General features: G+C 41.2%; 1 protein-coding gene across 1 annotated transcript in view; it reads left to right on the top strand.

The window, feature by feature from the left end:
* The window catches only part of LOC111231557 (sodium- and chloride-dependent taurine transporter-like), a 33,534-nt gene extending 19,228 nt beyond the window's left edge, over positions 1–14,306 (top strand). The window contains exons 6-15 of the mRNA XM_022758703.1: positions 176–308; positions 2,290–2,424; positions 3,263–3,366; positions 3,477–3,601; positions 6,444–6,556; positions 7,850–7,987; positions 11,532–11,634; positions 12,177–12,277; positions 12,625–12,795; positions 13,322–14,306. Coding sequence (XP_022614424.1) covers positions 176–308; positions 2,290–2,424; positions 3,263–3,366; positions 3,477–3,601; positions 6,444–6,556; positions 7,850–7,987; positions 11,532–11,634; positions 12,177–12,277; positions 12,625–12,795; positions 13,322–13,480 — 1,282 coding nt within the window. The 3' untranslated portion in view covers positions 13,481–14,306. The remainder of the gene's footprint in view (positions 1–175; positions 309–2,289; positions 2,425–3,262; positions 3,367–3,476; positions 3,602–6,443; positions 6,557–7,849; positions 7,988–11,531; positions 11,635–12,176; positions 12,278–12,624; positions 12,796–13,321) is intronic.
* The last annotated feature ends 725 nt before the right edge of the window (positions 14,307–15,031 follow it).

The raw sequence follows: 15,031 nt of genomic DNA, 5'->3' as shown, positions 1-15,031 counted from the left end.
CATGTGAAAAGTTCGGTTCAGGTACGACTTTGATAAATGATCTGAAATTTAAATGGAAGGCCACAGGAAGTAGAAGACGCATTAGTAATGTGATGTGCACGTGTCTCACACATGTGTCTCACACATGCACAGGTAAACACATTTGCTTAAGGAGCTCTTTCCCCATGTGTTGCAGACATAACGTGCTGGGTATCACCAGCGGTATAGAGGACATGGGTCATGTTAAATGGGACCTGGCTCTTTGTTTACTGCTCGTCTGGGTCATCTGCTTCTTCTGCATCTGGAAGGGAGTCAAGTCCACTGGCAAGGTAAATCGACGTGTCCTCTGTTTTGCACTATCCTGTTGTTTTGTGTTGCACGGTTGTTCCAAAACAAGATTGTGTTCCTCATGAACTTGCTGAACTTTAAAAAAAAAAAAAAAAAAAAAAAAAAAAAAGTACAAGAACCGTCTTGTCCATTTTTATCATCACTGTATCGTGAGGATGCAGAAAACCATAACAGAGTGATGCTCATATGATTTTTTTTTCTCTGTGGTCTGAACAAGAGAACAATACAGCGCTGTGTTCAAGCTGAGTGCAGCAAAGTACAGATTTGGTTGTTTTTTTTTTCAAGGACGTGGGAGGCTGGAGAAGTTGCAAATGAATAAATCCCTTATTTTCTCTTCAGCGATACAGAAATGAAATAGTTACAAACACAAAGGTTTAAAAAGTTTGTTCCACTCTTATTTTAAAGGTTCTGAGATGGTTTGTGTAAAATACTGGATCTGCGTGCAGAGCTGAGTTTTAGTCTCTCAGGAGAAACACTAATGTCAGGGCAACATCTGGTTCCACTTTGCTGTTGTGGATCCTCCCAAAGATTTTAGCTTCCCAGCATTATTTCCTCAAACAAATAAGTGTTTACGACTTGCAGGCCGTTAGCAAGGGTTTAATGATGTATAGAAGTTGTACAGTAGCTCACAAACTTAGCTTCCTATGAGAAAGAAAATGTTTAGAAACTTCAGGCCTCTGTATAAACTGGGAAGTGGAAATATGATTTTGACCATAAACCTTTCATTGTTCTTTGTTTGTCATGCTAAAAATTTAGCTACTGTGGTCTCAGTGCTAATGCTAACTGTGCGCGGCAGAACGCTAACCCTATCTCTGTGTAGTTAGCATGATCATAAAGCAAGTTAAAATTTATGTTGTTGAAACATCAGAGAGCTAACCAGTTAACTAAGTAGCTTAGCAAGGCAGCTAATGCCACATTTGAAGTTTGAAAGTAAGCTAGGCTAAACAGCTCACCTAAGCAACAATAAGCTGTTAGCAAGTGTGCTAGCAAGTAATAAAATCAATAAAACATTTTGAGGCCAGTGTGTATATGTTATGTTTTCGAGTTTAAAAAATTGCATGATTAAGATTGTTTTCAAACATTAACACACAACACACCAGTATGGGTTCCTTTGATAAGGAAGGAAAGCTATTTAGCTAGTTAGCCTTTGGTAAGGAACCAATAAATGTGGTTACAGAATTGGAGCCACTGAGCAGGACATTTCACAGTTGAAAAATAGAAGTCCATGCCCTCTAGTGGACAAACTGATGGATAAACTGTCTCTAACTTGTTCCACATTGTACCACATTGTCTTGTTTCTAATGCCCAAAATGTAAACATCAATACTGATCTTTTTTCTTTTAGTTGATATTGGATGTCAGCCCGGCCAGTTTTGTGGTTGGACCCTTTGGCCCTTGGCCCTGTTTGAGTTACATAATTCTGTATTCCAGATAATCCGAGCAGTTCCTAAAATTCATCTTTTTGGCAGGTTCTTTTGCCGACTGTGTAATAAACCACAGACCTTGTTCAGTTGCTGCCACAGCAACAACAACAACAATTCACCATGAGGCCGCAGGCAGCTCAATCAATCCCAGACCACTATTTTTATAGCCTTAACACTCTTTATTGATTGGTCTGGCCTGATTTATACCTTCTGGTTGCTTCCTGTTGTAACCCTGGTAATAAAGACTCCTACAAGGCCAAGTGTGGTCACCGCTTTCCAAACAGCAGATACTGATGCACTGCTATTGATTTAAGGGACAGCCTGTGGCCTGTTCTTGGTATAATCCAAAAATAACGTCCAGAGTTCTCACATTTATCAACCACCAGTCTCTGTAACGAAACCAAAGACAACAACTAGTTGGCCAGATAACAAATTAACGTCCTTGTCATGGTGAGGCACAACATTTTTTATACTGGAGAATATTTACAGTGTTTCTATAATTGGTGACCTTGCGTTTCTGTATCTGTGCTCTCCCTTAGGTGGTCTACATCACAGCCACATTCCCGTTTATCATGCTCATCGTGCTGTTGATTCGTGGTGTGACACTGCCGGGTGCTTCAGAGGGTATCAAGTTCTACCTGTACCCTGACCTCGCTCGCCTGAAGGACCCAGAGGTAGGTGCCCCTGTGCTGCCTGGGCAAGAAAGCCCCATCGCCATTCTTTCCTACGCTACTCTATCCAAACATCGCTCAGCATGGACAACTGTAACATCTGTCTGTCTACTCATAAAATACCTGTTAGGAAATATAATTGATAGCAAACAACAAACAATGACACTTTGAGAGACAGTGTAACTTAAGGTATAGTTTAGCCACAACAGAATNCCGCTACTCTATCCAAACATCGCTCAGCATGGACAACTGAAACATCTGTCTGTCTACTCATAAAATACCTGTCAGACAGACTGTTAGACAGTGTAACTTAAGGTATAGTTTAGCCACAACAGAATTACTGCACTAGATCTTCTGTTTAGCAGCTGAATAATGAAATTATATCCTCCCCATCTATAAAGGTTGAAGGTATACTATATAAGTTATTTCCTCCCATATTCTGGAAGTCTTTCTTGAAATATAAGATTGGGTGTATAATTTCACCAGCGGTCTGCTCAGTACGTAGGTTTTAAGGTCAGTCAGAAACTGAGCAGTCAGCTTGAAAGGCAGCGTCTGTGCTGTTGGTACGTTGGGTGTTTGGGACGAATAAAGACGGAACGAAGAATGCAAGGCGGAGAATAATTTTGTTTTCAGCCCTTACGACAGTCAATCTGGTGGTTTCCAGTCCGAGCTATTACCAGTTAAATTCTGCTAGACTTCTGCAGCTGCTAACTTCCCCTAGTCCACATTGGTCCACGACTTACTTCCCTCCAGCTTCCCTTCATGTTATTCTTGGTCCTGTACTTCCCCTCATCAGCAGGCCTCAGCCTTTCTGTCCCCACTCTCTCCCCCTGCTTCACAGGTGTGGATTGACGCCGGCACCCAGATCTTCTTCTCCTACGCCATCTGTTTGGGCGCCATGACGTCCTTGGGGAGCTACAACAAGTACAAATACAACTGCTACAGGTGAGGTGCCAGTTTCAGTGAGGGGGATTAGCTGTAGGGGAGAGAGGGGGGGTGACGGGATCCTTGTGTGTTCATTAACAAATCCTCCTCATGACATATGTGTGACATAGGGACTGTTTGCTGCTGGGAGCCCTCAACAGTGGTACCAGTTTTGTGTCTGGCTTCGCAATATTTTCCGTCCTGGGCTTCATGGCACAAGAGCAAGGGGTGGACATTGCTGATGTGGCAGAGTCAGGTACGAGGGTTCTGTAAAGGCGGCAGTGATGGTGGGCGCTGCTTCCTGGTTAACAAATTAAACAACAGTAAATATTAAAGAAAAACAGCAACGAAAACCCCAAAGAGGTTCATAGCCAATACGTTTAATTTCGAATTGAATTGTAATTTGGAATTAAATGGATTCCCTGATCAATCATAAAATGACGGCATCGGAATATGGAAGTTTCCGCAATCAAACACTCCTTGACAAAAGCAGAATGTGAGAGCATATGAACACATTTGGTCGGTTTGTTAGCGCAACATTTAAGTAAAGAAAGGAGGCTGGATCAGGACAAACGAAGAGATGTTGGAAATATGATTTTTTTATCAAAGGGCACGAGTCAGAGACATTAAGACACTAATTAAAAAATAAGGTAGAATGCCAAGATAGAATACAGTGCGTCTTGTGCCAGTGTGCTAGCTTAAACATGCTATCAGAGATTTGGCTTTGAGGTGTTCCCTCTCTACACGAGACGAACTGACGTGACCTCTGTTGTGACCTGTCTACTTGAGTTGGTGTGTGGTGTTATTAGCTGTTTCTACCTATTCTAACATGTAGTGCTAGCAACTGTATGTTTTTGTAATGTCTGTTAGCATCCACAGTCATCAGATATAGCAACTCAACCATAAAACTCCATGGAAAACTACTGAACGTTTTACCAGAGGAAGGAAAAACTGTCCCTCTACATTTGTATTTAGTTGCCAGAGACTGAGGTGTTTTGGAAAAAGCCTTAAGTGCCATCATCTTTTCCATGGACTGGCAGTATATTTACAGTATACAGGATTGCTGGAGCCTGATGACAGTGCTCGGTTCTCAAATCCCAAATCAGTCTTTAAAAGTACAAATTCCACTCAAACAAAGCTGATGTTTCTAGAACTACCATTGGAGCTCGTTTGGAAAGTTTGATTCCCTTCTTTTCTGTGATATTAATCATCCTTCAATTACCTCCTTAAGACATCAGGCATCTTGTTGGACATCAAACTTTAAACTTGTAATTTATGTCAATAGCTGAACTGATCATTAAGTGCTTTGGTGAAACCCAGGCTTCATCTAATGCTCCAAGCCCAACCATTCTGAGGAAAGCAAATGTAGCTTTAGCGCAGTGAGCTAACTTTCAAACGCAGCCAGCCCAGTCGATACGAATATTGGATGGTTCTGTCGTCTCCAACGCCGAATTAACGGTGGGGGTTTGGCAGAATTGTCCAATGTCAACGTTTGTGTTTGGCGAGTGGGTTGACGCTCCACAGGTTGCCAAAGAATAGAAGTGCAGATCAGTGCTGCTGGATCCCCCGCCGGCAACATGGGCGACACGCAGCTCAGTTATTCATAATGTGTCCATCTGCTGCGAGTCAAAACAGCAGAGCAGGTCGAGTAGACAGAACAGACTCAGACAGGTCACCAGGCTGTGACAGGTTCAAAAACCCGCCAGGTAAGACAGATATCAAAGGTTTAGGAACATCACAAGTCAGTCCGCCTTAACTGCGGCTGCTTGATGCTGATGTATCTGACAGAGGAATGAGTGTTTCCTGCATGAGAGAATACGCTGATGCTCTGATCACACTGAAGCTACGATGTGGCTTCTGTTGACTCAAGAATGAACTTTATGAAAAGTGAAGCTTTAAAATACTGAGCCCAGTCAAGTAAGGACTGATCCGTCACACAGTAGGTGTGATTAACGTTCTGCTAGCGTCTCCCCTCTCAGGGAACTGAAGTTGGTGCTATTTTTGGAGTCAACGTGGTGTTTGGTTGGATGCCCTGTCATAATTCACAACTAAAAAAAACTGAACATATTTACATATCCTGCTATCAGCTGTTTCGCTGTCATGGCTGCTTCCTTTGTTTCTGGACTTCTGTTTTCACGGTTCACGATGTGTAGCATCAACATCCAATTAGACCTCCGCAAAAAACAAAAAACAACAACAAAAAATAAACAAACCTCACGTCACGATTTGTATCTGCTGCTGTTTTGCAGAGATCAGTAATTTTTCATTCTTAAAAAAAAAAGATAAAAAGAGTCTTGATTCGGCCGAGAATGTAAAACGGTTCGAGTGACGAAGGAGTCGACGAACTTTAATCATCTGAGGGACTCTTGATTCACCTTCTCCAGCAGCTGATCAGCTCCGTGTTTAGAGGCGTCCAGCTGCTCGACATGGTGAATCTAACTCGTCTTAATCAGGTTAATTGCTGCATTGTTTACAGTGGTTAATGGTCTTTTTTGGTAACACACAAACACATGTACTAGTTACACTCCACTACATAATGTACACACTTCCATTTATAACATGTTCTCTCTCTTGTGACTTCCTCAGAAGTAGCAGTTACACTCTTCTCACAAAACATGACATGACACATTATATTCAACATGTTCTTTATATTGATATTGATGTTTTGCTTGTTATTGTTGTGTTTAACTTTATTATAATGTTGTTTTTTTCCTTGTTATATATTTTTATAAATGGAATGGAATGTAATGTGCATAAAGTCTGTAATATTGTAAGTAATGTGTGTTTAAAATGGAGGCGACAGGTAAGTAAAGATGTCAGATCAGATGTACTTAGTACCTTTGTACTTTGTGTACACACACACACACACACACACACACACACACACACACACCTATGTGAAGTGTTGTAGCCGAGGTTTTGCCATGATGTGCGTTCAGATCTGTTTCTGCGTCTCCGTTGTTCTGGGCCGTTTCTTCCCACAGGGATGCAGATCAGATGAGCTCATCACATGATACTAATGTCACCCCCTCCCCCCACCGTCCCCTTCTTTCTGGTCCTACTCCCCCCCTCCCCCTCCCCTCCCCACTCCTTTGCAGGTCCTGGCCTGGCGTTCATTGCCTACCCCAAGGCTGTAACCATGATGCCTTTTCCTACACTCTGGGCAGTTCTCTTCTTCGTTATGCTGCTGCTGCTTGGCCTCGACAGTCAGGTCAGCGCACACACACACACACACACACACACACACATACACACACGGAAACATACACACGGAAACACAGTTAATAATAATGATAATAACTTTATTTATATAGCACTTTTTGCAAACGAGAAAACAGAAAAGAAAACAGCAATAACAGACAGAGAGGCAACGTGTAACAGGGAGAATTACAAATACACGTGTTAAAACAGTAAAATCAATAAAGCGGACAAAAGAAAATAAAACCAAAAGTAGAAACCAAAGATAAAAGCATAGAAATTAGGAATAAAAAGCTTCTTCATATGAGTGTATTTGAGTGTTTTAAACTGTGACAGCACGCCTTGGATTAGAAACGTGAGGGGAGGGGGGAGAACTCCACTACTTTGATGTTGTTTGAAAAGATTCCTGTAGCATATTAGATTTTTTGATACATTTTATTTAATAATTATTATAATATTAATGTATTATTTAAGCATAAGCATTTCACCTGCACTGATTCTTTGGATACAAAACATCATTTATTAGCAATAAACCAAAGACTGATTATTATAATTAAAGGTTTTCTTTTCTGTGATGCTAAATCAGCTCAGCTCAAATCAAGTAATAAAGTGGTTTCTAATATGTTTATTAGCTAAGAGATGTTGCTCCATGTGCAAAAACACAACCAACAAAATAAAAAAATATATAAAATAAATGTGATTTAAAGTTATTCTAAGATTTTAAGACTTGGAAGGATTTTAACTATAATCCATTTGAGCTTTTTCTGCTTCTGTAAAACATTTGAACACAGTCGAAAGAAGCTGCACTGATGAAACAGAAGTAATATTATAATGTCATACAATCAGCTGCCCTGTTTGTAAGTGAATGAGGCTGATCTGTTGGACATGAAATACCTCGACTATGATTCAACTCTAGACGCTCGGACAAATCTATAATGTAAAATCAATTCCTAATCGTTAAGGGTGTCCAGTGGGTTCGCCACTCTTATTGGGATGAGTTCATTTTCTTAATTTATCACCATAAACTTGTTGCAGTTAAGATGGAGTCGGAGGTTCCTTTAGTTTTTTTACTTCCTTTGGTTGCTAAGGTCTTTTGTGCGACGGTTTAACGCACTTTAAGTGATTCCTATTTTTATTTAAGGTTTACCTTGGTCTTATTCTTAAGTGAACATTTTAAGGAAACATTAACTCCCAGAATAAATGAAAGTAATTAAATCTTCTGTAGTCGAACGCTGTGAAGAGATGAGGATGTACAGATGTCAAGAAGCTCAGTGGATAATGTCTGTGTGTGTCTGTGTCTGTGCAGTTTGTAGAGGTGGAAGGGCAGATCACATCACTGGTGGATCTGTATCCGTCCTTCCTAAGGAAGGGTTACCGCAGAGAGGTCTTCATCGCTATCCTCTGCTGCATCAGCTATCTGCTTGGACTCACCATGGTTACCAAGGTAACGACACCATGAAAACACTTAAACATCATCTATATATATGTATGTACGTATATACACACTGTGTCTGCGGACCTCAATTCTGGCTCCGCCCCTCAGCCCCGCCCCTCAGCTCCGCCCCTCAGCTCCACCAGAAACAGCAGTGTTCAGACGACTCTTAGTGTGGGTCCCTGGGGAGATGACAGGGGGCTATTTATACTGTCAAGTCATGAGAACTTCCCTTCCCTCCCCCAGTATTAATAGATACAGTAGACCTGACTTCACTTTTCCAAATCTTCCTCCTCCTCCTCCTCCTCCTCCTCTTCTATTTCTGTCTCTGCTCTGGTTTCTGATGTTTCCCATCATTCCTGACTCCTCTCCTTCCCGCTCCCCCCTCGTTCTCTCCCTCCTCCCCTCTTCCTCTTTAACTCCTCTGCCTCATGTTTTTACTTTTTTTTCTACCTTCTTCTCTCTTTATTTCATTTTTTTATTTTATTTTAACTCTATTTATTTCTCGTAGCTCATAAATTCAGCTATCGCCACGTAGCCAACGTTAGCATCAGCTGTTTACTCACCAGTCTTGACATGAGCTTCAGTCATTGTTGTCGTGTTTACAAGACAAGAGGTTGTAATACGTCCTCTGAGCAGCAGTTACTTCTTCGGAGCAGACCGGACGCTACAGTGATAATTCAGTCTAGCTGGTTAGCATGCTAACTTCAGTAGAAGAAAAGAAGTGGTACAAATAGAAGCAAAACAAAAGGGCTGCTTTCCACCACTGGAGACAGCTGTTGGCGAGTAAAGGGAATTTTCAGTGTTTCTTCCAGACTGGTAAGTAAACAGCTGCTAATGCTAATGCTGGCTATGTAGCATTAGCAAAACTTACAAATAGCTCATTTTAAACAGAAGAGAGCCTGTTTCATAAGTTACGTCTGATCTCGTCATGATACGTCACATCACAGCAGAGTGTGTGTGACAAAGGTCGAATGAGGCTCTTCACAGTTTGAAATTTTGACATTTGCTGCAGGTTTTTGTCAAAACTGTGTTCAATTTGACCCAGTCTCCGTACAGAGACCGCTCACCTGTCGCGGCTGTGGTTAGCCATTTCTAAAAACCCGTACCACCCCTAACCATCTGTTCTAAGACTCATGCTCATGTAAATAAACTGTTCCAATCCTGTTAAAGAGGAGGTTCAGAAAAAGGTTAATGATCCCCATGGACATCGGGTCAAGGACGAAGACCATGAAACATCAATCCAATCTAACTAAGGTTTATTCTCAAATAACTGTTTCATACATGGAAGGGAAAACACTCACATGTGCTGCTGCTTCTGAAAGGACACAAATTAAGAATCAAGATTCAATTTAACACAATAAATCAAAGTCATCCCATGATGGACTTATATATAACATATAGACAAATTATAAGAACTAAAGAGTAAAAAAAAAACTTCTCCTACCAGATGTGAAGGTGAAAAAGAGTGAATGATTGAAGCTGTTAAATAACCTTGTAGTGCCCAGGTAAATTCTGTCAGGGAAATGAGGGGCAGTAAAGGTGAAACCAAGAGCCAATCAGTGATGAGGAAAGGAAAGGAGGTGAGGTAGGTGAAGAAAGGAAGAGGATCTTTCCTACACTGTCTCTTTGAGGTCTGAGGATCTGGGTGTGCCACAGATTTGAATAGACAAATGATGATAGTTTCAACTGCAACCACATTCAAATTCTAATTCAGAGCTGTTGCACCAAACACAGTGACTCATATCAGAACAGTATAATGACATGTAACTGTTGCTGTGGGTTCGTGTAAGTCGGGTGCTGGTCTTTGTTTGAACTGGCCCTGCTCGTGCATACCTTCTCCGTTCATAATTTCACCTTCAATTGTCACAGTTTCGCTCTGGTCACATGACTTGAGTCCGACGTGTCGCTAATCTACCAGATCTATCCTCCTACTCTGAGTTTGTCTGGATAGTCTTCATCATTAATCAAATCTTTAGTTTCCTTTCATTAAAAACCTTATTGACCATATTTAACCTCCTTCAGAGCAACATGTGTCCTCCACTGTCTCCACACTCAGCTGCTAGAAGGGTCAAAAAATATAATATTTAGCACAAAAGAAAAGCAGCATAAGAAATAAAACAAGGATAGAATCTAAAATAAATAAGATAAAATGGAAATACTATATACAGTAACAATATACAATGCAGTGTAGTTGATTCTGCACATGTGGAATATAAGAATAAGAAATTAAGTGTTTGTGCAGTTTGTCCCAATTCTATCCGTTCATATCAGTCTTGAGATTTTTGGATTCAGTGAAACGACAGTGAGAGGTGTCAGTTTTATCCAACGTTGCTACAGTGATGTCGGTCACTATCAACATGTTCTCTCTGTGTTTCCTGGGAACTGTGCGTCACTTGAGAAAAACAGGCGAGACGCCAAATCTCCAGATGATGCGACTCAGGCAGCGTGTCCTTGGTTCATCCTCATCCTCTCCTTCCCGTCAGACCTTTGATTTCTGTTCTCACACAACGTCTAACCTCCTCACTGTCTTTCTATTTTCTGCCCCACCTCCCTCCCTCCCTCCCTCTGTCGTTCCCATGACAACATCTTTTTATGGCTGCGGTGGCCTGGTTCAAGTTTAGGATTCCCATGATTGTTAAAACAGTTTTCACACCGGACTCACACACACACACACACACACGTGAGCACACAGAGGCGTGTGCCTGCTCACACACGTGTGTGGACACATCTGCTGCTCACATTTGGTCGTGTTCAGTCTGAACACATCTCTGTTAATGATCATATGATCCTCAAAGAATTATGGGTATAATTTAGTTTAGTGAGTGTTCCTGTGGCTCAGTGCACAGAGGAAGGTAAAACCAGCTTCCTCTATTAAAACTAACACACTGAACAGAGTCTGTTCAGATTTCCTGTTTTTAAAGTGTCTTAAAGCTCCATATTTTCTTCTTCTTCTGTGTTTTATTTGTAGTGTTGATCCATAAGAAGATATATTTGTGGTTTTAAGAACAAAAAACATCTGAGAGTAGTTTTACATCTCCTCCCTCAGGCTTCTCTCTGGAGCTCTAGTAACAACAGGTCGGTGAGCCAATCAGAAGAGAGGAGGCTCTGAGCCTCTCTTCTGATTGGCTGACTGTTTTCTGAGTGATCCAATAAAAATATAGCAGATTTCAGGTTAAAAACACTCAGAGAAACCAAATCCTGCAAGATTTGGATGGTGGGTCCAGGTGGGCGGGGCTTGGTGACTGCTTTGTTGTGACATCACAAAGTTCCAGAAGTCCTGACGGCTGGTTTTAAGGCTCAGTTTCTGAATACAGGCTGTGTGCATTTCTCTGTGGACTGAGGCTTTGATACTTTCACAGTATTAATATAGAAGCTAGAGCTGATCTATAATCACACTACACATGGACACAGACCTTTAACTGAGGAGCTTTAATGAGAGTGAAGGAAACTGAAATATACCGTGATTTTATAACCTCTCTCTCTCTCTCTCTCTCTCTCTCTCTCTCTCTCTCTCTCTCTCTCTCTCTCTCTCTCTCTCTCTCTCTCTCTGCAGGGTGGCATGTATGTTTTCCAGCTGTTTGATTACTATGCAGCGAGCGGTGTGTGCCTTCTGTGGGTGGCATTCTTTGAATGTATAGCTGTTGCCTGGGTATATGGTGAGTACCATTCTTCAAAAAAACAACAACCTACTGTGTACCTGAAGTGTCCTTGATGACTTACCTACCTGAGAACCTACTGATTCTAATGTTTGCTCTCGAATGTGACGTCCAGCTGTATCACAGCAAACCTAGCTTAAACCTTGATCTACGGCAGTTTTGCATGTGCTTTTGAAATCATATATATTTGTAGAATATAAGATGAGATGCTGTGGCCCTGCAAAAAGTACACAGTAAATTTGAGAAAGGTAAATAGAGGTCACGGTTGAATTTTGGAAATGTCCACATTTTAAACTGAATCTGCTGAAGACAAAGTAAAAACCTTGGAACATGAAGTTGTAGCGATCATTCGTGCACAGATCGTTCAGGAAACCTCCCTCGTCATCGTGTCTTTGAAATGTTTTAGCAGATTTTTTATGCCCTGTGTGAAGCACTTTGAATTACCCATGTGTGTGTTCACGGATAATCTCACTTTGCTTATTAACTGCTGTAAAGTCATTTTCCTGGTGCGTTGATCCAAAAATATTCTGCTGTGTTCGCAGGCGTTGATAATTTCTACGATGCAGTCGAGGACATGATTGGCTACAGACCAAATCCCTGGATGAAGTGGAGCTGGTCTGTTATCACTCCTTTACTGTGCATGGTGAGTGCTTCTTTTTTTTTTTTTTTTCACTGCACATATGAAGCAATTTGTGATCATGTGATCACCTCAGTCTGCACACAATGATCTGACTTCTTCTTCCTCTTTTCTACTTCCTGAAACTTGTGTCACCATGATTTTCCATATTTGCCTCAGTGTTGTCCACACGTTATTTTTAAAGGGACACGTCACCATTTTTAAGTATTTTTGCATTCAACTGCTTTAGAAAAAATATTTTTTGGTCGATGAAACCAAATCACCAGAACACAGAAATGTTGGAAATGTGGAACTGTCCCTTTAAAGGCTTAGAGGAACTTGTACTGAAGTGTTTGTTCTGTGCTCCTCCTCAGGGCTGCTTCATTTTCTCCTTGGTCAAGTACAAGCCACTGACGTACAACAAGGTCTACAAGTATCCGGACTGGGCCGTCGGAATAGGTTGGACTCTGGCCTTGGCCTCCATGATCTGCATCCCTATGGTGGTGGTCATCAAGATCATCCAGTCTGATGGGCCCCTCATTGAGGTGGGTGGTCCCTAAACATGTGTTAGTTAGCTGTGTGGCTACAAGTCTGTGGCCAGTAGCACAAAACACCTTAAGTTTAACCTTCAAGTCTGAGTTAAGACAAACAGTTGCTCAAAACACCCTTAAGTATTTAAGTTTTTCTCCTTATCTTAGATTTATATTTAAGGAATAAAGTCAGTTAAACTCTTGCACAAAAGACCTTAGCGACCAAACTAAGGAAAAAATTTAAGGAACATTTGACTCCATCTTAACTGCAGCATGACCCAGTTTATGGATAAATGAAGAGTTCCTAATGGCAGCAACTCAACAGTCTCCATGGTAACAGTAGAATTTTACTGCTGTAAAATCTTTTTCACTGCTGCAAATGCCTCAATTTTTTTGAGATTCTGTGCAAAGTAAGTGCCTCAGCTGAGGGGAAATTAAACCTTAAGTGTCAGACATAAGTAGAAAAGTTAAGGTGTTTTGTGGAACCGGCCACTGGTTCAGGTCAGAGATTAATACTTCCTTTCCTCCTTCCCTCCTGCAGAGGATCAAGGCGGTGGCCGCCCCGGTTCGTGGCGGGGCCAGCTCTCGTCCCGCAGACCACCGTGGCCCTAAGGAGCTCTCCTACCCGCTGGACCCCAACGGGAACAAGGGCCTCCTGATGAAGGCCCCCACCCACACCATCGTAGAGACCATGATGTAAAGGAATGAGGTGGAGGCTCTCCATGAGATCGCTCTCCTCTCCTCTCCTGTCCTCTAAACGCTTCTGAAGCTAGCTAGCTTTCTGTCTCTGTCTCTCTGTCTGTCTGGTGGACTGATAAGGGTTTTAGGAAAAAAAAAAAAAGTTCCCGTTTCAAATCTTTTAGGAGTACTTTGGAAGTAGTTTGCTGTTGGTGGTTTTCTCAAGAGGGTAGCAATCACATTTCAAATCTATTTCTGAAATACTCACAAGCTGTTTTTTTTTTATTTTTTATTTTTAATCTTCATGTGACTGCACACGTCCCACTATTGTCTTGCTTAAAGGCACAGTGGCAGATTAGCACCAGCCTCCAGTCAGACGCTGGTTTGTTCCAGCACTTGTTCTAAAAAAAGAGAAGAAAGTGCTTATTGAGTCTTGGAATAAAAACTGCCTTTTGTAGCCACGACATGAAAAAGATTTCCTACACTGATCATCAAGCACCAAAATACAGATTTTTTTTCTTTTTGACTGTGATACGATGAAGAGGCTGCACTTATCTGAGGCCACAGGGTTCAGCTTCGGCTGATTCTGCTCTGCTGCGTTCAGCTGAGGCAGAAGATCGAGGCACAAGTACATAATTATTAACTAAAAACATGTCACAATTAGAGATATATACTATGGCTGCACAGTTAATCGAAATATAATCGAAATCACAATATGGCCAAGAGCAAAACCCAAATTGCAGGAGGAGCTGTGGTGATACGGAGACGCCGCAGCCTACAAATCATATTCTCCAGATGTAAAGGAACATGTAAACATATTTGTTTGGTTTGTTTGTTTGTTTTTCAGTGAAAATGAAATGAAAAAATAATAATTCCAACTGAATCGTAATCACAATATCTGCCAAAAATTATCACAATATGATTCTTTTTGCATATTGTGCAGCCTTAATATTTACCCACCTCCAGTTATCAGAAAGTCTGAAAAGCATCTTGATTTTTAATAAGAAATGGGACCAAAAACAAAAAGTCCCAATCCAGTAAATATGACATTCTGTTTCTGTCTGTTATTAATGGAGCTATTTGTAAGTTTTGCTATTGCTACATAGCTAACATTAGCATTAGTAGCTGTTTACTTGCAACATTGTGGGTTCAGCATCAAACTTCATTCCTTTATTCACCAACATCTGTCTCCAGTGGTGGAAAGCAAACCTCTGGCTTTGCTAAAAGTTCGATCACGTTTTTTCTTCTAATGAAGTCAGCATGCTAACCAGCTAGCTTCAGCCTGGTTGGCCCGTCTCGCCACTTTCCGATACCGAGTCACTGTAGCGTCCTGAAGAAGTAGGACATATTATAATCTTATTGTAAACACAATGATGGCTGAAGGTATTGGAAAGACAGCTAAGTAAACAGCTGTTAATGCTAACGCTAGCGATGTAGCAATAGTAAAACCTACAATTAGCTCCATTAAAATCTGGATATTTCTAACAAAACAAGTCAAAACACAAGAGCCACCAAACTTAACTTCTTCTTCTTCTTCGCCGCACAGTTTTTGTCCCGTAATCAAAGACCAGCT

The sequence above is a fragment of the Seriola dumerili genome, unplaced genomic scaffold (assembly GCF_002260705.1).
Source record: "Seriola dumerili isolate Sdu_G_001 unplaced genomic scaffold, Sdu_1.0 BDQW01000306.1, whole genome shotgun sequence".
Lineage (NCBI taxonomy): Eukaryota > Metazoa > Chordata > Actinopteri > Carangiformes > Carangidae > Seriola > Seriola dumerili.
This window is presented reverse-complemented; position numbering and strand designations above follow the sequence as displayed.